The sequence below is a fragment of the Ooceraea biroi genome, chromosome 2, assembly GCF_003672135.1.
Source record: "Ooceraea biroi isolate clonal line C1 chromosome 2, Obir_v5.4, whole genome shotgun sequence".
NCBI lineage: Eukaryota > Metazoa > Arthropoda > Insecta > Hymenoptera > Formicidae > Ooceraea > Ooceraea biroi.
Window position 1 is genome coordinate 6,629,500 of NC_039507.1, and position 24,193 is coordinate 6,653,692.

Here is a 24,193-nt window from a genome sequence, read left to right on the forward strand (position 1 = left end):
GTTGTCCGTTTATTAAATATTTACTATATATATAAAATTATATTATATTAAGTTTAAGAATTTTTATGAAGAGAAAGAGAGAAATATATTTATAAATAATATTATTTATATCATTTGTAGAGTAAGTTTGTGACTTGTACATACCTATTATCGTAATTCTTCATTGCAACTCGATTGTTTTGTCTGTTGCTGTAATTAATTATGGACCTGTAATCACGTTATTCAATAGTAATGGATTAACTAAATCGTTATATCTAATGAAAGGTGATAGAAACAATTTAGCTAAGCATAATCAGGATTAGCTGCTCTTTCAGGGTCGCTTTCTGTTCGATGATTTATAGCTCAGCTACACGGCCTTTGATAACGATGCCTGGTGCAATCTCTGTAATGGTGTCACCGTCGGTGGTGCGTTCCTCATCCCATGCAGCCTCCCTGGCGTACTTTTCTGACATGAGGATCATCTCGTTCGGGCTCCACTCTGGCGAATCCTTGCGGCTACCGCTCTTGTAGGCGATATTCGTATCGCACAAGTCTTCGCTGTCGCGATGATGGAACCGCAGCCGTGATGGCGGTGCGGCACTCTCGTACACGGGATTACGTTTCATCGAAGCACGCTGATGAGGTGTTTTACGCAGCATCGCCTACGGTAACGTAATCATTTCGATAAATCGGCATTTCGTTAAGAAACAATTAATATTAAATCGATTTGTTAAATAATATTAAGTTATTCTTATATTTAAACGGACAAATCAATTTGTATATATTTTTTTCGATGTTCCAGGGTGGTACTTTTATCCAACAATGACAACAAAGTTATATAAGATGTCTTACTTGAAAATTGAATGGAGGTACATCATCGTTCTCGTCATCGTTGTTTCTGCGTCCGATCATTTCCAATTCTTTGATGGGATTCACGCTGTAACGAAAACGAAGGATTGTCAAGAGGAGAACGTCGGCAGATTCATCTCAACAATGACCATACCGTATATTACTGCTAATATTGCGATTAGTTCTATCTTCAAATTGCCAATTCGCATTTCCGTCTATGCTATTTCTGTTTCGAACATCTGATTCGTGACTGTTAAAATTGCGCATCGCCGTGGGTCGTTTCTCATTGATTGGTATTGGTGGCGGTGCTGCTTTCTTTCTGAAGTGCCTAGATCTCTGATTATTGATGTTCTAAACAAAAACGTAAAGACGTTATCAATCAGCATCAAATAATTGTAATTGCAATTTTACGTTTTAATATAAATCCTCTTATTTTTCTCCAAATTATCGTTTGCAATCTGGATACTATTATCACATTTCTTTTGATATCGGCATTTAATATTACGCATCAGAAGTTAAACAAGTTGAATTATTTAACGTTAACGATTAACGGCTTGTTGGAAACTTACAGAATAAGAAATATGGGACTCGGACCCATGGTTGCTCGAAGGTGGATAGCTACAGATGCTATTATTGCGGGATGCTTCCTGCGGTGGACAATGAATTGGAACATCAGGATCCCTGGTGAATGGAGTGTTGATCAAACTTTGGTCTCCGCCGATCGATGCACGATGAAGCGGCACGCGATGTGGCGAGTTCGTCGTTTGAACCCCGACGTCTGAAAAATACATCATGCAACTGTTTTTTAATATATTTCTATATTCTTGGTACGATAAATACCATAAATTTTTATGTAATATGATTACATTTTTACATAGATTTTATGTAATCATATATTTTTGCAGAAGACAGGTTTTTGTAAACTGAATTTGCTATTTCGAGCCTTTTTAACGAATTTAAAAATTTTAATGGATTTTATATTGTATGATTGTATATTAGCATGATCATCTATTAAATAAGATTATGAAATAGTTTTTAAATGAATTTTTTAAAAGAGTAGTATTAAAATATACAAGTGATATCTACGTAACAAATTGTGATGGAACATTAAATTACTATTTAAAGAACGAATTTATTAAAGTACTTTTTTAGAATTTTGGATTTGTGTTTTCTGTAAATTTTTTGAGTCGGTTAGTTGCGATGTAATATGAATACCTCTGGTGTAAACATTATTGTTGGCCCAGGGTACAGTTTGTCTACGTAACGGTCCATCCCAAGATTCATGCTCATCATCGCTCAACGTATATATAGATCTATACAGGACAAAGAATATTTTTAGTTTTGTAGAGAGTCAAAGCTGGGCAAATTAATTCGATGTTTTTATCGCTCATTTCTCTGGTAAGTACATATATATATAATATATACATATTTCAAATTTAAATATTTAATTTTTCAAATTATTCTGCATTCTCAAGAAGTGTTGTCATCAACAAATTTACAAAAGTCCACATGTATGATGTAAAAGCGAGTCATCAATTGTTTTAGATAAAAATTAATCTTAATTGAAAATTACCGAATTATTTTACACGTCAAATATTACAAAACAATATTTTGCAATACAGTTTATTCGTGATATATCGCACGAGATGTTAACGCTTTGTGCATAATTTTTAAATTGTTGGCATACTTTGAAAATTGTTACCAAGCTGGTGTCAGGCCTGATGCACGACACTATGTTACAAAATGTACCAGTCGGACATTGTAATATATTAATACGCGCGTGTTGTTTTTACTATTGGGTCGTCCGGAAAGTTCGTGCCGATTTTTAATAGATGGCGTTGGAACATGTCTGAATATATCAATGTTATTGAAAACATACGATTTATATACATATGCTTAAAGGTGACATTTCAACGCATCTTTAGAAAAAAAGTTGTTTCAGATAAATTGATTCGTGTCAGTTTTGTACTCTTTTGAAGATGGAAGAAAACAAAGAATATTTTAGACACTTGATGCTTTTCTATTACCGGAAAGGCAAAAATGCCTCACAAGCAACAAATTTGGTATGTTCTGTTTACGGAGAAGGCGCTTTAGCTGAAAGAACCGTACGCAAGTGGTTCGCTAAGTTTAGAGCTGGTGATTTTAACCTTAAAGACCAAGAACGCCCGGGCAGACCCTCTACTATTGATGATGACCAAATTAAGCACTGATCGAGAATAACCCGCGCTACACGACACGTGAATTAGCAGAGATACTGAAAATATCGAAAACCACTGTCCACGAGCTTGGTTATGTAAGTCGCTATGATGTATGGGTTCCGCATAATTTGGCCGAAAAAAATTTAATGGATCGCATTTCCATCTGCGACTCGCTGTACAAGCGCAACGAAAACGTACCATTTTTTAAGCAATTAGTGACGGGTGACGAAAAATGGATCATTTACAACAATGTAGAACGAAAAAGATCCTGGGGTAAGCGAAATGAACCAGCATTAACCACTCCGAAAGCTGGCCTTCATCCAAAAAAAGTCATACTCCGTGTCTGGTGGGGTTGGAAAGGAATCCTATATTATGAGCTCCTACCACACAACTAAACGATAAATGCAGATAAGTACTGCTCGCAACTGGACGAATTAAAGACAGCGATTCAGGAAAAACGTCCAGAATTAGCTAATAGGAAGGGCGTCGTGTTCCATCAGGACAATGCCAGACCTCATGTTTCTTTGACTACCCAACAAAAATTGTTGGAGTTTGGCTGGGATGTGCCACCTCACCCCCCGTATTCACCAGACATTGCACCTTCAGACTTTCACTTATTTAGGTCTTTGCAAAATTCTCTTAGCGGCAAGAACTTCAACTCTTTGATCGACATAAAAAACCACCTTGAGGAGTTTTTCGCCGAGAAACCTAAGAAGTTCTGGGAGAATGAAATCTTCCAGCTGCGTGAAAGATGGACAAAAGTTGTGAAACAAAACGGTGCATACATAAGTCAATAAATATTGATCGACATAAAAAAATGTTGCCTTTGAATTTTCCTTCAAAATCGGCACGAACTTTCCGGACGACCCAATATATTGTCCGATATTCGCTTTCCTTTTCAAGTTGGAAGGTTGGCGCTTAATCAAGATGTTGCTGATGAAAGAGCGGTGAGTAAATTCACTCACTTTAACTTTATAAAAATATAACATAAAGCCCATTCTACAATGGCAGTAAGCAGTAAGAAGTAACAGTTCCCGGTCAGTTTTTGAAATAATCGATTTCGATTGGTCACTTCTTACTGCTAAGCAAGTGATCATTTTACAAATCTTAATAATGCACTGCGAATACGATTAACGTCAATATAAAATGACGCAATGTGTGCTATCACTATCGACACATGTGATAAACTCTAATTCTAAACGCGCTTACGTGTCTAATAAACATTTTTCGATACGCGCCTTTGCGCGCCGGCACATGCGCGTGAGTCAACTGCGCAGCCGCCATGTTTAGTTCGCTACGTTTCGCGCTGCGTTGTTTCGTCGGGGCACTCCGTTCCATAATTTCTCGTTATCAATCGTTCGAGGTAACTCGCAGCTGCAAACAAGTGTCGAAAGTACCAAATGTATTCCGAGCGATCGCTGCAACGTATCAATTCGGCCGCGCACGCGTGCCTTTTCCGCCCTTTTCCGATTTACGAGAGTCACGGAATTTGGTCGAGGCCATTCGGTGGTGGAACAAAGATAGGTGAGCACGTTCACAAGTTTTATACGTATATTTCACGACCAGCCATTATACAAGCTTGAGATGTATCACGGACACGATCAATACTAACGTCGTATCACACAAGTGGCGCAGTCAATGAATGTGACAGTGAATCGTTAATAATTCCAAACGCAATTCCGACCAACATTTGCTTCTCGCGATATGCGCGTAGACAACTGCGCAGCCGCCATATTGGTTCGCTATGTTTCGCGCCGCGTCTATCGCCGAGTGATGCTCCGTTCCGTTTTTCACGTTTATTAATCATTTTTTGCAGCATTCGACCGAAGTGAAGTGAGTCGACGAGGTCGACGAGTGGAAGAGCGATTGGTGAGTAAATCCAGATGCTTTACTCGTACGTGTATAGCGATAGGTTATTTTACAAATTTTTATAATATTTTACGAGTACGTAAACACTATCGTCACGCATTTCAGGCGACTCACCCTGCACGTTTAACGTTCGCTTTTGCAGGATCATTCATGTAGCTTGTGTCGAAGCACGAAAATTCTTGTTGCAAATTGAAAGGTAGTTTGTGAACTTGAGGGGGTTTTACGTTGCCTACGGCATCAATTTTGGCATTCGGATCGACTTTTTCGAGAGATACGTGCTTATTCGATTTCTCCAAGGCTGCCACTATCGATTGGTTATATAGGTGAACCTGTGAGTATTCGAAATAATATAAAATTCTTTATTAATTATCATATTACATTATTTGTATATTATTAGATTATTGCATGTAATATAAAATGAGAATACCTGTTGCGAAAGCTGCACGAGATCTTGATAACGGGCTGCACGATATCGTAATAGAACTTGAAATATGCTCTTCGATCTCCATTTACTGCAGTAAAATTTGATAAAGTCCTTTGTTTCTTGACTCATCTCTCCTTTGAGTAAGGGCTTCATTTCTTTTCGTACCGCATGTCCCCTATATGCTAGTAAAACAGATGTAATAATGATGAAAGATGAAGATTTGAATCTTAGTATTATTAAATTCAAAATCTCATTGATTAATGATTAATAATGTTCTGACTTTAAGGCCCTCACGGCTATTACTACTGCCATCAGTACTGACATTAATAATGTTCGCTGTTACTTACCTTTTTGTATCATTACTGCTGCTTCATCCTCCGTGATCGAATCGTTTTTTTTGATCGATGCCTTCTTTACTGAAATGCGTAAAAAGTTTTACAATTACGTTTAATAATCAGCAAATCAGCAAATATTTCGATATATTTCATGATTCTTGCAACATGACGAATTTACTTACCAATATTTTTCTTGATGTCCTTAATCTTTAACGCGATACTTTTGCGCGCTAAGAAGGCACGCATCATGCACTGCACTTTTACGATTTTTCTTACTTGCGTCTCGTATAAATGCGACAGATACTCCTCATTGTAATATTTCAAGAAAACCTTAGTTTTGCCAATGATCCAGCCTTCCATCTTCAGTCTGATCAAAAGTAATCTGCAATTATCCTTCGTCACCTCGACTGTTTCGTTAAAATCAAAGGCTAGAAATTTGTATCTGTAATTGAAAACATAATCTTTACATATTATACTCATCTAAGAGAAATGACCGTTTCTCCGTGTCCAGCTCTTTTATTAAAGTTAATGGATGCAGGTATTTATATAATTTTCTATTTTCTAATTCGAGTATTATTTAAATTACCTTCGAAGGAATTCTTGGAAGGGTAGCCTATACGGATAACCGCGTTGTTTGGCTTTCGCAGTATCTAAGACTGCTAACGCTCTAATTTGCTGTCTGACGACTTCCCGATAAAAGCCGCGAGGTACATTATTCAAATCGGAGCGTATGCATCGAACAAAATGAGTGCCGCCGCTTCCCGCACCTACTGCAAGATTTTTCAAAATTTCGAGGCCCGTTGCTCTGAATGTCGACGAACACGTCCGCATCTTGCGGGACTGAGAGTATTGTCCTCTGGACGCAGTATTGTATTTCTGTCAAATTTAAGTAAAATATGTAATATAAATAATTGCCAAAATTGTAATTACTTAAGGGAATCCTGGAGTGGCTGGCGAACTCCGTCGCAAAAGCGTCATCATTTAAATGAAACTAAAAAAGAAGTAATTGACCGACATCGTTGATTATCGACATTATTGATATATTCGGAAGACGTAATAATTACATATGTGTAAAATGCTTCTAAATACTCTGTATTTCTCCTCGTTCTTTTTCTTAGAACGAAGAAACGGGATGCGAAGTATTTCGAAGCATTTATAACGTCAACTGGACTGCAACTGCAACAGACTACCAACATTATTTCGATAATGCGGTGTGCAGTGCGGTAATGCGTGCAACGTAATTTGCGTTCCAGCTTTCCCTTAAAAGATTAATTTTTATAAAAGATTATTTTTCAATTGGTCACTTACTCGAATCTTGGAGGACTCCTGCATAAGAGCACTCCATTTCTTCTTCGACGTTTTCTCCGTCGTGACACAATTTTCATGAACGATCGTTAGATTGCCCGACTTTGTCAGCTTGTTAGTAAACATCTGCATAACTGCATCGTGCGACGAAAATCTTAGCGTGCCGATCATTTCTGGCGGCACAAAGTCTCGATTTTTTATGATCATCTCGCTGGCATCGTAAATCAGTTTGCCGGTGTAATGTGCGATTGTAAACTCATGCGAGCTCACCGGTTTCACGTGGATGTTACATCTACGCTCTTTGATTCTCTCGAGGATATATTGTGCGTCCTGCAGTTCTCGCGAGGCGTCATCGATAATGTAAAAGAGACCATTCTCCTTGCTCATTAGTTGATCGATCGCTTCCTTGTTGTCGTAAAACCGCAACTTTCGCATAGGTATATCTTCCTCTTCTTGTTCTTGCTAAAACCGTGAAACACTATACATAGAGTACAGATTCTCTCGTCTGGTTCATAATATTAAACTATTCTTATAGGATATTGATAATTTAAACGCAGAGGCTCTTATGATCGCAACTTAATTAATTCGAATTAAGTAATCAGATTAAAAAACTTACCATTTCCCAGGCGAATATTCTTTGGTTGTAATAATATTGCATTTGTTCGTTCACCGTGTTCACCAGCAGCTGCTCTAATCGGTTCACCGAGAAACACTCGAATCCGAAGTAATCGAGAATACTGATGGAATATTTGTCGCCACTCGAAATTAAAACACAACTTAGAAAAGGTTCTCAGCAATGATCTATGCATTGTGTCTATTCATTTAGACTTTATTTTTTCGATTTTATGCAACCTTATGAAAGTTCTGTGTAACTTACTAAAGGCTACGAGTTATCGAGAGCTTATAGTTGATGACGTTGATTATCCAGTCCACTAAACGTTGATAAAGAGTATTCGCCAGGACATCCCGTGCTTCTTTCGCTCCTTCGCAAGTGTGTTTTCTGCGTGTTGCCGATCCTTTCACGATCAAGCAATAATTAATTAGAGCCCAAATAAATTTCTTCTGGTCTAAACCGAGGAGTTCCGCAACTGCAATTTAACATGGTTGATCGGTTCTCGAATCTACTAGTGTCAGAATAAAATTCATGATGCGTCAATCGGTGTTAAATTTTCAAATGTTGGACTTCTTACCTCTGTTAGCGGCCTGGTTGTTGTCCAATTCGGCCTCCCCGTTACTACCTTCGACAAATCGAATCTCTCCGAGAATCAAAATAGCTGCGAGGATTTTCCAAATAGTCTCGCAATGTTCCTCCATATCCATAAACTTCAGATTTTCGATAAGTTTCTCGAACTGCACTGCGTTCTTCTGCGGAGCGTCTCGTACTATGAACGCTCGTTTCTTCTCAGCGCTCTTGTCGGTTATTCTGAGATATCGAAGTCTTCTTCCACCTGGTAGACAGTACTTCTTTAATTTCCCTGATGCCTCGAGACCGTCATAAAAGTAGTAAAAGGCATGGAAGTTTGACTGATTTCTGGAAAAGCATTTGACTGTTACGATGTCAGCACACACTTTCTGAACATTATTCTATTCGATTATGTAATTTTGTCAACCCATTTCAGATTTTGCAACGATATATTTGATTTATCTGGTAACGTTAAAAATTATTAAAAACTCAAAGAGATCTGTAGTAAAAAGATTAAGAGCATAGTTTACAGAACGTTAGACAAATGTAATTTTATTGACAAATAATTTACCTGTCGCGAGTGGAGATACGCCACTTTTCCAATTGATATAACCAGAATATCGCACCTGATACTTTGCTGGTCGAGCCGAAAGTCATTTGTACCTGCAATATGCATCTGGTGGAATTAGCATTTAGCAGTGTAGCCGCGTTGGTAAAGGCATGAATAATTTTTATGGCACTCTGCACTTTCGCTCCAGTATCGTTCACACTCTGAAGAAAAGAGAAACATATAAGCAGGTTTTTGCGAATCCTATTGTTTAGATACTAAATATGCACGTTGAGCTCACTTTTCCGAGGAATATAAGATGCTCCACTAGGTATAGCATGTTTGTCGTTTTTCCGGAGTTGCTCTCACCGGCCAATAATATGTGTTGCGGTTCCTCGTTATGCATAACGCCCTGAAACGCGCTGTCCGCCACGGTATAAATGTGAGGCGCATTGTCCGACCGCGATTTGCATTGATACTTTGCGTGATACTGTAAATAAAAAAGAGATTCAGATTTTTGTTATAACTTGAAATTATATAATTATTTTTAATATACAATTATTGAATGCAATTTTGCTGTTTAATTTTTTTCAGCTGTTAACATCGTAATCATTAACAATTGATGACTGAATACTGATTTCGCGAGAAAAATTAATTATATCTTTTCTGTTAATAGATAAATTTAAAATAAAATTATTCTCCATGTGTGTACAGAGAGAGAAAGACAACTAAAAATCCAAATTACTAATTCGATATAAGACTTACGGAAGTGTCGTAAATATTATGTTCTTCGTTTGGATTAAGTATCAGTAGCACGTCGCCGACAAACGTGTGATATTCACCCCGCTGTAGCCTCTCGCAAAGTTCATTCAGGATCACGTCATCAGTTAGAATATCCAGTGCCGCCAGATCCTCCGTGATCATTTGCTCCGATGGTTCATCCTGACAAGTCTGTCGAGCAAGTTGATTAATTTTTATTCTGAGATGCATGGGACTACTAATAGATTATTAAATCTGATTTATCTTGTAGTTTACCCACGATCGTTACCTTCAAGAAACCTTTATGAATTATCGATTCTGCTTTTCTTCCTTCCTTGCCTCTCTTAAAGACGTCCATTGCCAGTGTCTTAATTTCTTGCGTCAACTAAAAATCCAAATTTTGAGAAATATTACGTATGATCTATTACAATCGTTAAAACTTGAAGTGACAAACTTTTTCCATTTATACTTATTACTATAATTTTGATTATGGTAATAAATTCAACAATTAATTGAGAATAATAAAAGATCAATCAAAAAAGATCAAAACAAGAGTTTGTGTTTTTATAATCACAGTTGGAAACTTGATTTGTAGTTCAGAAATCACAAATAATTAGTTTATATCTATGCTCAGCAATTTATTAGTGCTCATGTCGCATCAAAAAATCACAGATTACCGGATAATCGTTTTCGGGTAGCTCTGACAAAAAGGGATGCTCGATGATCTCCGCCATGTATGGCCTATTCTTGGGATTTTTTTCGAGGCATCTGAAACGTATCGTAGTCGTATCGTGTCATTTCGTTCTAATAAAATGACTTTCATAATTGTAACTGGTCACGTACTCCGCGATGAAGTCGTTGAGATTCCCTGACCAGTTGGCGGGCCGGTAGAGGGTTGGCGGTGGATTCCGAACGATCTGGAAGAGAGCACGCGTTGGATGCATGTCCTCAAAGGGCGCCTTGCCATCGGCCAGCTCTATCACCGTAATGCCGATCGCCCATACGTCAACCCGGCTGTCGTACCCAACGTCGGTCGCGTTGCTTTTGCCGCTAATGACTTCCGGTGCCATCCAGGACGGTGAACCTATGTAGGTATGACCTTTTCCAGACTCGGTTTTCACCATTCTGGAAAGTCCGAAATCCACCAACTTTATTTCCCCTTCCTTCGTAAGAACGATGTTGTTACCGCGGATATCTCTGTGTATCACATTGTGCTCGTGCAGATGGATCAAAGCCTGAAATGAGAAATGCGGTCACGTGATACTTAGCTTTAATATTGCATATATCAATTTATTTTATGAAAATTAAAATTTTTTTTAAACTTGAAAAATTACTATTTGAGATAGACCAAATTATGTCACAACAATTGAGTTACATTTTTTTACGACAAACTATTATTATAATATGTATCTATTCAGCAATGAAAAAACTATTGATTTTGTCGCGATTAATTGATTTAATTAAAAAATTGACAAGCACAAAGGATCAAAAATATTATCGAGATCACAAGAAATTTTCGAGGTGCTCAAATCTGAAAATAAAGTGCACGGAATATACTCGAGGCACGATGATGCGGAAGGAAAGTTGGTAACTCGGCACCTTCAGCGTCTCGCGCGAGCATCGTCTTTATGGATTTACTGCAAATTGAACGATCTATAATTTGCGGCCGGTCGTGTTCACGGCGTGTAACAAGCGCGGGTCAGTGAGCAGTTTCGACATGGCACGGGCATGAAATCATTAATACCTGGCTCATCAGCGAGTCGTGTTTCAAGAGGCATTCCGCATTCTTAAAGCTGAGCTCTCTTTTGGAAAAATCACGCACCATGAAAGATAAATTTTATTATTGATTTTTAATTAATCAAAATGATTTATTTATGCAGTATTTATTATTTATATATTTATTTATTCATATGCAACTATTTTTCTCTTGTTGAAATATTTTCCGACTTTTTATGATTTATATTAGGACTATTAGGACATTTGGTCCTAATATCTCAGATCACTAATGATTTGAATTAATTCTCACTTTCTTGTAATTTGTAGAGATCCATGCTACAAATTGACGCTTACATTCTTAAATTTACATTTTGTTAATTAATGGATTTGACTATGTTTCTCTAAAATGAGACGAGAGAATAGAAAATATTCAGTAAATATTCAGTTAGAGTACACAAATGTGCAAGAAATAATTGCCAGAATACCACGCAATAATCGACGGATATCAATTGTTAATTGGCGGATAAAGATTTAAACGGGATATAACGATCATACAGAAGAAGCATAGTAATAGTCCCCATTCGTCTCTCGTTCTTTATCCGTTTCTTGTGTTCTCTTTGTGTTTCTGTTTTAAGCACTGCGTTCGCTTGCTGTGCACTGCTGTTCGCGGGCATTTATTTCGCGTGTAATTTGCCAGCATTAAACGTCAGCGTGGTCTGATTTACCGCACGAGTGACCGTGGACGAATCGCTACCGGGCCCAAGGAACACGTACATATCCGCGAGGAAAGAGGGTACAGCGGGAGAAGGGCTGACGGAAAAAGAACAAGGGAGACAGGGGGGTTGCGTGCAGTTTCCAAGGTGGAGAAGGAACGGCGTGGGCAGTCGGTGGGCGAGAAGCGTGCAGGGCCCAACGCTGGGTCCGGTGGCGAAGGGCATGCACGATTGGGCGTGCACGAGGCATACCCGAAAGGTGGACCCACATAATGATTTAGTGACAAACTGCCTGGATCGTAAATATTATCGCCGTGAGCCATGAGCCACTCGCGAGAGAAGGAATGTCGGGTCCATTACGCGCGTCGTGCCCTTTTGCCGCGCTCTCTCAGCGGTCCTATGGGGGAAGAAACGGATTTTGCGAGAAACAGTGATATCACACGAGCCATTTGATTATTTTAAAATTCTGGAAGAATTTTGCACATGCTTAACGTTCAAAGACCGATTTTAATATAAATTAGACTATATTATTATGATATTATCTGGATTGAATGTATTTGCGATTTGTTTTATATTTAACTTTGTTATTATCAGTAATCTCTATTTATTCCAATAACTATTCTTTCCTCGTTTCTATTTCTCATGATGTTTTTCCGCTTTCTGACTCATGTTAATAAATCAACATTTATATCGTAGTATATGTCAGAATGATCAAGTTTCAAGCCTTCCTTTTCTTCGATTCATATAGAATAAAAAATCAGTAACACACGAATCGAAGCGGAAACGGTCACTTAGCTTTCATCCTGTGGCGTGCCTCGGTCATTCGCTTTCTTCGATTCTCGTTTTTATTTTTCCTCTCATCCACACATGGCTTCTTAAGTCCGTTGAGAAATGAGCTCGATATCCTCGCCAATTATCCGACCTCCTAGGAGAGACCGGAATCATGGAAGGTAGTATCATTGTAAATAAGCGAATCCGTATGCCGTGACCATGAACTATTAAGCAAAATCATAGCCGCCTATGAAACGGAAGGGCACTTAGCTCTTCCTATCTCGTTTCCTCGATTATCCTTCCTTTTCTGCTCTTCGTCACACGTTTTTTTGCTTTCGTTTTTCTTGCACGATTGCATTTGTCTCGGTTTGCTTCACTCGCGTCATCCGCGTCCGGCTCGTTTCGCTATCTACTATGTCAGTTCTGACTTTTTTCTTTCTCGAAACTTTGCGGAAAAATTAACGACACGGCTTGCATTTTACGATTGTCGTAAACAGGGGTAATATTCAATTAATGCGGCGGTTGAAATTTATCGCTACGTTAACTGCATTGCCATTAATGTTAATAATGATCAAAACAAAAAATACATATTTGTACTGGATATGGACTTCGCGGATTCGTCAGATTATTGGCTTATTATGGCAAATGATACGGCAATTTCATTTCTCATTAAGTTTCTTAACTTACTTATACATGTAGAGGCTTGAGAATAATATCAAGGTAGCTACTTTATTCCTATAATAAGGAAAAAGCGAATTCATTTGGGTCTCTTGGGTGTAAAGGTAGAATTGACCATGTTTTCTGTTAATCATATTGAGAAAAAGACCAGTTAAATATTACTGAACAAAAACTAATTATTTAGTCGAACTCGCTCTTTTGGTCAGTCAAATATTTTCACATTATGATATCAACAATTATTTCAAAATTTCGTAGAGAACATAAAAGTATACAAGATTTACAAAACGTATGGAACTCTCAAATTTTACGAAAACTATGCATTTTAGAAAATACTGTTTCAGACAAAAGTTGTAGGATTTCAAGTAACGCATTACATAGCTATATCAGTGTAACCTTGAAGATTATTGTCAAGGTCACATGAAGGTCATCTTCAATTTCTTAAATGAAAACCCCCAATTCTTATTGCATATTCTTGGAGCTTATCTCGAGAGCTTTTCAAAACACTACAAAGTTCTCGTCCGATCGCTGAAGTCAAGCAATGTCGGGCACGGTTAGTACTTGCACCGCTTGGGAACACCGTGTGACGTTGGCACACTTTCTTTTCTTTTTCCTATCATTTAACAGTCCTCCATACTTCTGTGGAATGGACAAGAAGTATCAGCCAACATCCATACTACGTTGAAAGTACCAGTTCTCGTCCGATCACTGAAGTCAAGCAGCGTTGGGCACGGTTAGTACTTGGATGGGTGACCGCTTGGGAACACCGTGTGACGTTGGCACACTTTCTTTTCTTTTTCTTATCTTTTAAAAGTCATCCATACTTCTATGGAATGGACAAGAAGCATCATCAGCCAACATCCATACCACGTTGAAAGTACCAGTTCTCGTCCGATCACTGAAGTCAAGCAGCGTTGGGCACGGTTAGTACTTGGATGGGTGACCGCTTGGGAACACCGTGTGACGTTGGCACACTTTCTTTTCTTTTTCTATCTTTAAAGTCTTCATACTTTATGGAATGGACAAGAAGCATCATCAGCCAACATCCATACCACGTTGAAAGTACCAGTTCTCGTCCGATCACTGAAGTCAAGCAACGTTGGGCACGGTTAGTACTTGGATGGGTGACCGCTTGGGAACACCGTGTGACGTTGGCACACTTTCTTTTCTTTTTCTTATCTTTTAAAAGTCATTCATACTTCTATGGAATGGACAAGAAGCATCATCAGCCAACATCCATACCACGTTGAAAGTACCAGTTCTCGTCCGATCACTGAAGTCAAGCAACGTTGGGCACGGTTAGTACTTGGATGGGTGACCGCTTGGGAACACCGTGTGACGTTGGCACACTTTCTTTTCTTTTTCTTATCTTTTAAAAGTCATCCATACTTCTATGGAATGGACAAGAAGTATCATCAGTCAACATCCATACCACGTTGAAAGTACCAGTTCTCGTCCGATCACTGAAGTCAAGCAGCGTTGGGCACGGTTAGTACTTGGATGGGTGACCGCTTGGGAACACCGTGTGACGTTGGCACACTTTCTTTTCTTTTTCCTATCATGTAACAGTCGTTCATACTTTTGTGGAATTGACAAGAAGCATCATCAGCCAACATCCATACCACGTTGAAAGTACCAGTTCTCGTCCGATCACTGAAGTCAAGCAACGTTGGGCACGGTTAGTACTTGGATGGGTGACCGCTTGGGAACACCGTGTGACGTTGGCACACTTTCTTTTCTTTTTCTTATCTTTTAACAGTCATTCATACTTCTATGGAATGGACAAGAAGCATCATCAGCCAACATCCATACCACGTTGAAAGTACCAGTTCTCGTCCGATCACTGAAGTCAAGCAACGTTGGGCACGGTTAGTACTTGGATGGGTGACCGCTTGGGAACACCGTGTGACGTTGGCACACTTTCTTTTCTTTTTCTTATCTTTAAAAGTCATTCATACTTTATGGAATGGACAAGAAGCATCATCAGCCAACATCCATACCACGTTGAAAGTACCAGTTCTCGTCCGATCACTGAAGTCAAGCAACGTTGGGCACGGTTAGTACTTGGATGGGTGACCGCTTGGGAACACCGTGTGACGTTGGCACACTTTCTTTTCTTTTTCTTATCTTTTAAAAGTCATTCATACTTCTATGGAATGGACAAGAAGCATCATCAGCCAACATCCATACCACGTTGAAAGTACCAGTTCTCGTCCGATCACTGAAGTCAAGCAGCGTTGGGCACGGTTAGTACTTGGATGGGTGACCGCTTGGAACACCGTGTGACGTTGGCACACTTTCTTTTCTTTTTCTATCTTAAAGTCTTCATACTTTATGGAATGACAAGAAGCATCATCAGCCAACATCCATACCACGTTGAAAGTACCAGTTCTCGTCCGATCACTGAAGTCAAGCAACGTTGGGCACGGTTAGTACTTGGATGGGTGACCGCTTGGGAACACCGTGTGACGTTGGCACACTTTCTTTTCTTTTTCTTATCTTTTAAAAGTCATTCATACTTCTATGGAATGGACAAGAAGCATCATCAGCCAACATCCATACCACGTTGAAAGTACCAGTTCTCGTCCGATCACTGAAGTCAAGCAGCGTTGGGCACGGTTAGTACTTGGATGGGTGACCGCTTGGGAACACCGTGTGACGTTGGCACACTTTCTTTTCTTTTTCTTATCTTTTAAAAGTCATTCATACTTCTATGGAATGGACAAGAAGCATCATCAGCCAACATCCATACCACGTTGAAAGTACCAGTTCTCGTCCGATCACTGAAGTCAAGCAGCGTTGGGCACGGTTAGTACTTGGATGGGTGACCGCTTGGGAACACCGTGTGACGTTGGCACACTTTCTTTTCTTTTTCCTATCATGTAACAGTCGTTCATACTTTTGTAGAATTGACAAGAAGCATCATCAGCCAACATCCATACCACGTTGAAAGTACCAGTTCTCGTCCGATCACTGAAGTCAAGCAACGTTGGGCACGGTTAGTACTTGGATGGGTGACCGCTTGGGAACACCGTGTGACGTTGGCACACTTTCTTTTCTTTTTCCTATCTCTTAAAAGTCATTCATACTTCTGTGGAATAGAAAAGCTTTCTTTTGAAAAGCTCTCGCGATAAGCAACAAAAATATGCAATAAAAATTTGGGGTTTTCATTTAAGAAATTGAAGGTGACCTACATGTGACCTTAACACCACTCTTCAAGGTCATGCTGATATTTCTATATAATGCGTTACTTGACACCTTACAACTTTGGTCTGAAACAGTTTTTTCTAAAATGCATAGTTTTAATAAAATTTAAGGGTTTCCATATTTTTGGTAAACCCTATACATCGATATTTTAATTTATAATAAGGAAACTTACCTTAATTACTTCTCTCAAGATGAAGGCAATATGTTCTTCCTGCATTCGCTTGTCACTTGCGATTATCCCGCGGACAAAATCCATAACTGTCCCACCTTCGCAGAGCTGCAACATGTAACACGGTATTTTTAATTTAATTATTGTATAATCTGTGAAAAATGTGAGACAACATAAATAATAAATTATATATAATAAATTATCAAAAAGATAAAATTTAAAAATAAAAAATGCTACAAGTTACACTCATTTTCTGAATTTAGATATAAATTTGTAACAAACGTCGCGAATAATTTTCACGTTTCTTTCTTCTTTCTTTTTCTCTCATATATTTCCTGCAATAATTATCAATCTTCTTTACCTATGGTATAATTTGCTTGTATGATATGGTACATAATAAGAAAAATGCAATTCAAAGTGAGGAAGTAATCTACATTAGTGGACGGGACGAGAATTAGATTTCACGAGTATCCGTGTGGGTTTCTCTTCCATTAGCATTCATTAATATTCTTCGTTCTTTTTTACGATTTCAGATATTAATTTATATAAGATTATATTGTTCAGCGTCTTGCTTGTGTTGTTAAAAATTTTCCTTGTGAAGATTTATTATTTACGCGTACATTTCGCTTCACGCAGAGAAGTTAATTTACTCGAAGCAAGCAACTCCAGAAATTAAGCATTCCGTATGTGTCGAGAAAACTTACATTCGAAACGTAATAAACTTCGTACGTTTACAATTATGCACGAAACGTGCGGCAATCTCGAGTAAACGTGATTCAACGTGATTCATTTCTTGTTTCTATACGTTAATTCTGGATATAATCTCGTGCGAACCGGAGATCGTGACCAGCGATCTTTCATAGTTTTAATACATATCTTTTCGTATTTTACAGTTTTTCTCAAATCACAGAAAGTCAAATTTTCTTCTTACGAAAACTATAATTTCATTAATATATGTAGAATCTTTTCCCCATTTTTTCACTTATGTCGCCTTAGTGGCTTAGTCTCGCTATTATAAAATTAATCGCAAATAGTATCGTATTTTTTATGATACGCAACAGATCTTATTTTCGGATGCTGCATGCGACGCAACGGGATCGTTGCATTCGTGCGTCAACTCGTGTTTTAGGAGAGCCTCTCCGTGTGCTCGTCGACTACCGCGGCTCTACGCATGTCGTGAAGGGTTCCACGTACGTGCCCGTAAAACTCGCTCGATATGAAATATCGTCGGTGATAAATCCTTGCCACATTGTCGTTGCGTGTTTCTCTCTCTCTCCTTTTCTCTTTCCCCCTTGAGATCTCACCGCTTGCTCGTTTCTGTTCGAGCCGAGACTTAAAGCTGATTGACTTACAAAAATGTTATTCGGCTCCCGCTGCACCGTCGACGAGACGAGATGCACCGCGTCGCTATTCTACCACCGCAGCGACCTTTGCGTTGCGCCTTTATTGCTTGTAATCTCCGGCAATCAGCGAGCTTAACGTCGCAACCGGCGACTCATTACGGTTCTTCATTGCGGATACTTAGCTCATCTCCGAACACGCGAGTCTGCTTCCGAAGTGGATCGTGAGAGTCACATGGATCTATGTCATTTTTTCACACGTTCACGTGTCACTCTAGAATCTGCATGCTTCGCGAGAAGATACATCAAGAGGGAAGTAGTAATCGATAGTCGAACGTGGCAATCTAACTGGTTCTCGTGAACGAACAATAGCAAATATCGGAGCTCAGCCCTGTTGATGCGGACTGTGATGTCTGCGAAACGTCGGCACCAAGCTGTCATGGAACGCGATATCTATCCGGAAGCCATCAGTACTGACGTAATATCAAATCAAGTACCAACATGTCAAATATATATTACTTTTACCGAGTATAGAGTTATCGAGACTGATCAAGTAACTCGTGCAGTTAATTAAATGTTTTAATTTTCGGAGCATCGTTTCACGTATGGACGTATACATACAGGGTGTCCCGGGTTTTAACCGACAAACTGCGGGAGCATATTCTACTAGTGGAAATAAGAAAAAATTCTTATATCGAGTTTGCTTAGAAATGCTTTATTACAAAGTTATAAACCAATATTGAAAAGAAATATCAGATAAGTAACAACGGAACATAGTGTAGAATTTGGAAGGTCGAAGATGTTTATGTTACGTGTATTCACATGTATTCATGTTCACTATGTTGAAACGATTCAGTAGGATTGTTACTTTCACAACAGTAGCTGTTAGATTTCAATCGTCGTGTCAACTAGCAATTACTATCAGAATGCCAAAAGTGTTTTCAAATGAGGAATACACCGATATTCATTTCGTGTACGGATTCTGTGACGGAAATGCACGAGCTGCCGTACGAGAGTATCAACGTAGATTTCCTAACAGGAGAGTACCAGATAGATTTAAAGCAACGAATTACTAATTCAGTTACTGAGATGCAACAAAATTTTCAGGAATGTCGTACCGTAACAAATTCTGTACTACGTCGATGTCTAGCTTGTATCGATGTGCAAGGACAACATTTTGAAATGCGTCACTAAATCATTGCGTAGATAATTTTTATTTTTGTGAAAAAATCCGTTGTTACTTATCTCATATTTCTTTTCAATATTGGTTTATAACTTTGTAATAAACATTTCTAAGCAAACTCGATATAAGAATTTTTTCTTATTTCTACTAGTAGAATATGCTCCTGCAGTTTGTCGGTTAAAACCCGGGACACCCTGTATACGTGTATCTTTAAAAAATTTTGGGAACCGAGTTATTTTCAAAGAAGTTGTTAATAATGAGTATATTTGTCGACTGATTTAATAAGACGGCGTAACGTATTCCTCCGTACATTTCATTTCTCTCGCTTTCGACGTTTTCGGAAATATAATATATTATATATATTTTTGACAGTATAATTTCAGGAGTTAATAAAAAGGCAGGTACGAGCAGTATGCTCGCCACGAAGTCATGTAAAGTCTGTAGAAAGTTAATGAAATTCGGCGCGGCTGTCTTGGAGAAACGTTCCGTGTGCATCGGCGCGCTTCGAATGATAAAGGCGTGGCCGAAAAGGCGCCGATTGCCAAGATAACTTGGCCGATCTTCGAATGCACGTATTACTTCAACTATCGTCGCTTTATCCGAGATAAGTAATAATGTCCCGGGCGCACCGCGGAGGTCCGTCCGTAAATTAGGACCGCGACGTGCCGGGCCTCACCTGCGTACACGAACGAGTTTAATGATTGTTTAATGGGAGCGCGCGTGTCGTAAATTATCCGTGTATTCGATGGTCTCAAATGCTTGAAATTGCCTCCGGGTTCTCTTTGAGCGTGGGTATACATGGCAACCCTCGCTTCTGGCCTCGCTTTCTCTCCTTCTCGTCCCCTGTCTCCTTCGTTCTGCTTTCATCTTTCGTTCTGCATCTCTGTCCTCCGTGCTTTCTTCTTTTTTGTCTCTTTCCTGTTTCTTTTTCTTCCTTTCTCTTTCTTTTGCTCTCTTTCACTCATTGGAAAATTATGATGTTAAGAAAAAGGTATGACGAATACATCATGTTAATATGATTTTCGCTGCAGTTTCTTTAGAGCGACAATAATAATAATGATTGTGACAATAACTATATTGTTGAATTACATATTCTCGTTGAATCAATCGTCTTGTGCTATTATGTATGTACTAGTACAACACAGGCGCGCGCTAGGCAGGCACTTATTTTTTTCTTTTTCCAAGGAGTTCTGTGCTATTTATATTGTTATTTGGCATATTGCGAAGAGTTCTCGATGATTTAAAATTCGTTAAAACAATAAATGAAGAAGTTCTAGCCCTTAGAAATTTTTTCTTTTTCCGAGGAGTTCTGTGCTATTTATATTGTTATTTAGCATATTGCGAAGAGTTCTCGATGATTTAAAATTCGTTAAAACAATAAATGAAGAAGTTCTAGCCCTTAGAAATTTTTTCTTTTTCCGAGGAGTTCTGTGCTATTTATATTGTTATTTGGCATATTGCCTAGAGTTCTCGATGATTTAAAATTCATTAAGACAATAAATGAAAAAGTTCTAGCCATTAAAATTTTTTTCTTTTCCGAGGAGTTCTGTGCTATTTATATTGTTATTTGGCATATTGCCTAGAGTTCTCGATGATTAAAAATCGTTAAGGCAATAAATGAAAAAGTTCTAGCCATTAAAATTTTTTTCTTTTCCGAGGAGTTCTGTGCTATTTATATTGTTATTTGGCATATTGCCTAGAGTTCTCGATGATTTAAAATTCGTTAAGGCAATAAATGAAAAAGTTCTAGCCATTAAAATTTTTTTCTTTTTCCAAGGAGTTCTGTGCTATTTATATTGTTATTTGGCATATTGCCTAGAGTTCTCGATGATTTAAAATTCATTAAGACAATAAATGAAAAAGTTCTAGCCATTAAAATTTTTTTCTTTTTCCAAGGAGTTCTGTGCTATTTATATTGTTATTTGGCATATTGCCTAGAGTTCTCGATGATTTAAAATTCGTTAAGACAATAAATGAAAAAGTTCTAGCCATTAAAATTTTTTTCTTTTTCCAAGGAGTTCTGTGCTATGTATATTGTTAACCAGTATAACTTACTATGAAACTTGATAAAATTCTGATTGTAAATGATAGTTCAAACAAGTAAGAATTTACGCGCGAACGTAGTCAACAGTGGCTTTATAATAATTCTTGCTTAGGCGTCTACTCAAATCATTATTGATCAAAACTTACCTCCATGACGAACCATATTTGATCGTATTCGGACTTCTTCGCGGATCGTCTGCGATATATCCCGTAAAAATCCGGAAGATTCGGATGACCAGCGAAATCACGAAGTATACAATACTCCTCCACAATCAGACACTGTGTTTCCGGCGTGAGTTTCTGGATCTTAATGGCGACCCTCTTGTTTCCTAAAACATAATCGACTTTCCAGTTAAGCTAATATGTTTATCTCTGTGTTATTACTTTTTGACTACGTAACTTTTTGATTACGTAAGTTTTTTCTAAACTCTTATTTTTGCATTTTGACTTATATTTGTTTATGTATCGTTCTTTGCTGCATACCAGCTTGCTGATCGATCCCCTCGTACACTTCGCCACATGCACCGAAGCCGACGCGATCTTTCAGTATGTATCTCTTCTCTGGATCCTGAATGCTGTCCAATCGCTTAAAAGTCTCCATGTCTCGATTCTTCCCTCGATTCTCCATGTTCCCTGACTCATTTCGAAAGTTACCGCGCCGTTCGTTACTTGCTCTCCGTTCTTCGTGATCGAAGTCGTTCATCTTGCAGGTAAACGGCTCCTACTGTTTGGAATATGTTAAAGAGTACATGAAAAGTGTCGTGTGAATGGTGAATTTTTATTTAGTCAGTGATCGTCATATTAAACCTATCACGTTTCAACGAAATGATTTATCAAGCAATCCACAATTTTTGTAATACAGTTTTTGTGAATATGAATTATGTAATTTTCTCTTTCTCTTTTGCAGAGAACGAATACTCAGAAATGTGTATATCGAATGAAGAATCGCTCTAAAAAAGTTACGATCGACTTCTCTCTTCCTCTCGTGATCCAGTCGCCGGATCGAAGATGACTTTCCGGACGTTCTCGGGATATTTTAAGAGACGTCAAGATCGGTCGGTCGAGTGTTTTAACAGCGTCTCGGCTCACAAAGGTAAGTGCTAATTATATTCCCACTCGAGTGCCCCGTGAACGAGTGATAATCGTTAATTAGTAGCTTGCTTCCTGAAAGCTTCGGCGGGTGTTGCCGAAGAAAGATGGGGCGAGAAAAGGTTCGGAAAGGCGTCGTTGGCTACGAACCTGACTCGCATCCCTGCCTGTTTATCGGTCGTATGTTTTAATCAAATTATATTAAACCCGTGTGCCGGGATTTAATTGAATTCTTTCCACTCAGACAATTAAAGATCCGTTCGTCAGGAATTTCTCGTGCGCTGAAAATTAGTTTTCTTAACTTGTTAATTTTACCGACGTGTAATATATGTAATTACAATTTTTAGTAACCTGGGAATAGTGTTAAATTTATTACTTTTGTGTGGTTCTTTGTAATGATATAACATTTATTTATGGTATGTCTGTAAATTCTGATCAGTAAAATGTGTTTTATTTGTGAGTATTAACTTTAATTTTTCTGCAAATGATAATGACAGCCCAAGTTAGGTTGCGCAAAGGCATTTCAAGTACGCAAGAGTAGAACTGTACGTAGGATATATTTTAAACAACGAAACAACGCAACGAACTTTCTTCTTACAAATATTTCTTATTTTTTAATATTTTTCTCATTGCGCACGCAATGCTTTATCATGCTTACGATCTATCTCGATCGTTTCCATTCCTCTTTACTCGGTTCTTAACAGTTAATAAGCTTCAGAACAGTATGTCGTTTCTAATTGGATTATCGTTTAATCTCAAATGTTACCACGGTACCGCGCATAATTAAGGTTTCACTGATGAAAAAGATTCCCTTACCCCCTGTTTTTCTCACTTTATTTTTAAAGTTTAGTCTTAAATATTCCATTTTTCACCTCATTTTGTATCTCGGTGCAATACCGAATCAACAACGTCTTCTCGAAAATATCATGATCAATTCCTCCGATTCCATTTCATATTTCTCGCGAATTAAGCACCGCGCGTTCGAGTACCTGCCAAAAATCGATTCGCGAGATTAATTCGCCATTTCTCTCAGTGCATCCTTCGTATCCTCGGGTTTCCGCGAAGCCGCGCTAACCCCCGCGTACGCACAGGTCGCTAAGGGAAACCGCCGGGCACGCAGGGCGAGAAACGAGAGGAGTCACGTCGTTAGCCAATTCATTTATTCCCGGTAGGTCGGCGCCCGTCCGGCATAATCCGTCGATTTGTCGGCGCGGCGTGTCTCGTGTAATGCCGCTTTTTGCCGCTTGTAATCGAGTCGGAGGGAAGGAGAGCGACTCGAGCGAGAGGACGGCGCGTCACTGACTATATGTGAACGGCTGTAAGAAAAGCCACTCGATCCGGAGGAGGACATTCACAGTTCCATCCTCCATCGCTCCTCCTCTTCCTCCCTCTCGTCCTTTCCCTTTGATTTCTCCGGGCGCCCTCCAGGATCTTCCTGCCTCTGTCTCTCCCCTTTGCACCTTCGCTCTTTGTCCAGCGGGCCGGCGTGCCGGTGCACGTTTATTGATACGACGCGGCGCTAAATTATTGATGCTCGACTGTGCACGTCGTGAGACAATGAAGAACGAGAGAGCAAGAAGGAGAGGAGGGGGTGAACGAGGACGGGTCCCGTGATTTTAGAAAAAAGCTTTCCGCGTCACTCGCCCCGTCACTCGGTTTTCCCGCCGCTCCTTCTCGCCCTCTTCTTCGCTCGTCCTCTTCTGCGTATTAAATAGCTGAGATGGAACTCGAATCGAGATGGAGATCGAACCCGCTCTTTAAAAGGAAGGAAGAATCGCGGGGCAACGAAACGAACGCGTGCGTTGTGAGAAGATTCCGCGCGATTTGTACGAGGAACCA

General features: G+C 39.0%; 1 protein-coding gene, 12 non-coding genes and 1 pseudogene across 13 annotated transcripts; 13 read left to right on the forward strand and 1 right to left on the reverse strand.

Moving 5' to 3' along the window:
• Positions 1–335: 335 nt before the first annotated feature.
• Positions 336–23,636, reverse strand: LOC105285322 (neither inactivation nor afterpotential protein C). Its single transcript, XM_026975396.1, has 23 exons — positions 21,749–23,636; positions 21,413–21,594; positions 16,703–16,807; positions 10,292–10,683; positions 10,126–10,216; positions 9,738–9,833; positions 9,455–9,640; positions 8,991–9,179; positions 8,714–8,913; positions 8,150–8,490; positions 7,837–8,047; positions 7,576–7,717; positions 6,963–7,421; positions 6,241–6,530; positions 5,837–6,096; positions 5,667–5,735; positions 5,323–5,501; positions 5,010–5,224; positions 2,044–2,141; positions 1,398–1,606; positions 983–1,179; positions 832–916; positions 336–641 (listed from the first exon to the last, which is right to left on the reverse strand). Exons 1-23 carry the CDS (start codon positions 21,966–21,968, stop codon positions 336–338), a joined length of 4,722 nt encoding a protein of 1,573 aa, XP_026831197.1. The 5' UTR covers positions 21,969–23,636.
• On the forward strand, positions 13,987–14,105 carry LOC113561520. Its single transcript, XR_003406241.1, has one exon. It is a non-coding gene; the product is annotated as a 5S ribosomal RNA (ribosomal RNA).
• LOC113561560 lies at positions 14,177–14,295 on the forward strand. The gene has a single exon (XR_003406275.1). It is a non-coding gene; the product is annotated as a 5S ribosomal RNA (ribosomal RNA).
• On the forward strand, positions 14,362–14,480 carry LOC113561534. The gene has a single exon (XR_003406250.1). It is a non-coding gene; the product is annotated as a 5S ribosomal RNA (ribosomal RNA).
• On the forward strand, positions 14,552–14,670 carry LOC113561535. Its single transcript, XR_003406251.1, has one exon. It is a non-coding gene; the product is annotated as a 5S ribosomal RNA (ribosomal RNA).
• Positions 14,742–14,860, forward strand: LOC113561518. Its single transcript, XR_003406239.1, has one exon. It is a non-coding gene; the product is annotated as a 5S ribosomal RNA (ribosomal RNA).
• LOC113561536 lies at positions 14,932–15,050 on the forward strand. Its single transcript, XR_003406252.1, has one exon. It is a non-coding gene; the product is annotated as a 5S ribosomal RNA (ribosomal RNA).
• On the forward strand, positions 15,122–15,240 carry LOC113561537. The gene has a single exon (XR_003406253.1). It is a non-coding gene; the product is annotated as a 5S ribosomal RNA (ribosomal RNA).
• On the forward strand, positions 15,310–15,428 carry LOC113561538. Its single transcript, XR_003406254.1, has one exon. It is a non-coding gene; the product is annotated as a 5S ribosomal RNA (ribosomal RNA).
• On the forward strand, positions 15,500–15,617 carry LOC113561523 (annotated as a pseudogene).
• On the forward strand, positions 15,682–15,800 carry LOC113561539. Its single transcript, XR_003406255.1, has one exon. It is a non-coding gene; the product is annotated as a 5S ribosomal RNA (ribosomal RNA).
• LOC113561561 lies at positions 15,872–15,990 on the forward strand. Its single transcript, XR_003406276.1, has one exon. It is a non-coding gene; the product is annotated as a 5S ribosomal RNA (ribosomal RNA).
• LOC113561562 lies at positions 16,062–16,180 on the forward strand. The gene has a single exon (XR_003406277.1). It is a non-coding gene; the product is annotated as a 5S ribosomal RNA (ribosomal RNA).
• Positions 16,252–16,370, forward strand: LOC113561540. Its single transcript, XR_003406256.1, has one exon. It is a non-coding gene; the product is annotated as a 5S ribosomal RNA (ribosomal RNA).
• Positions 23,637–24,193: the final 557 nt, after the last annotated feature.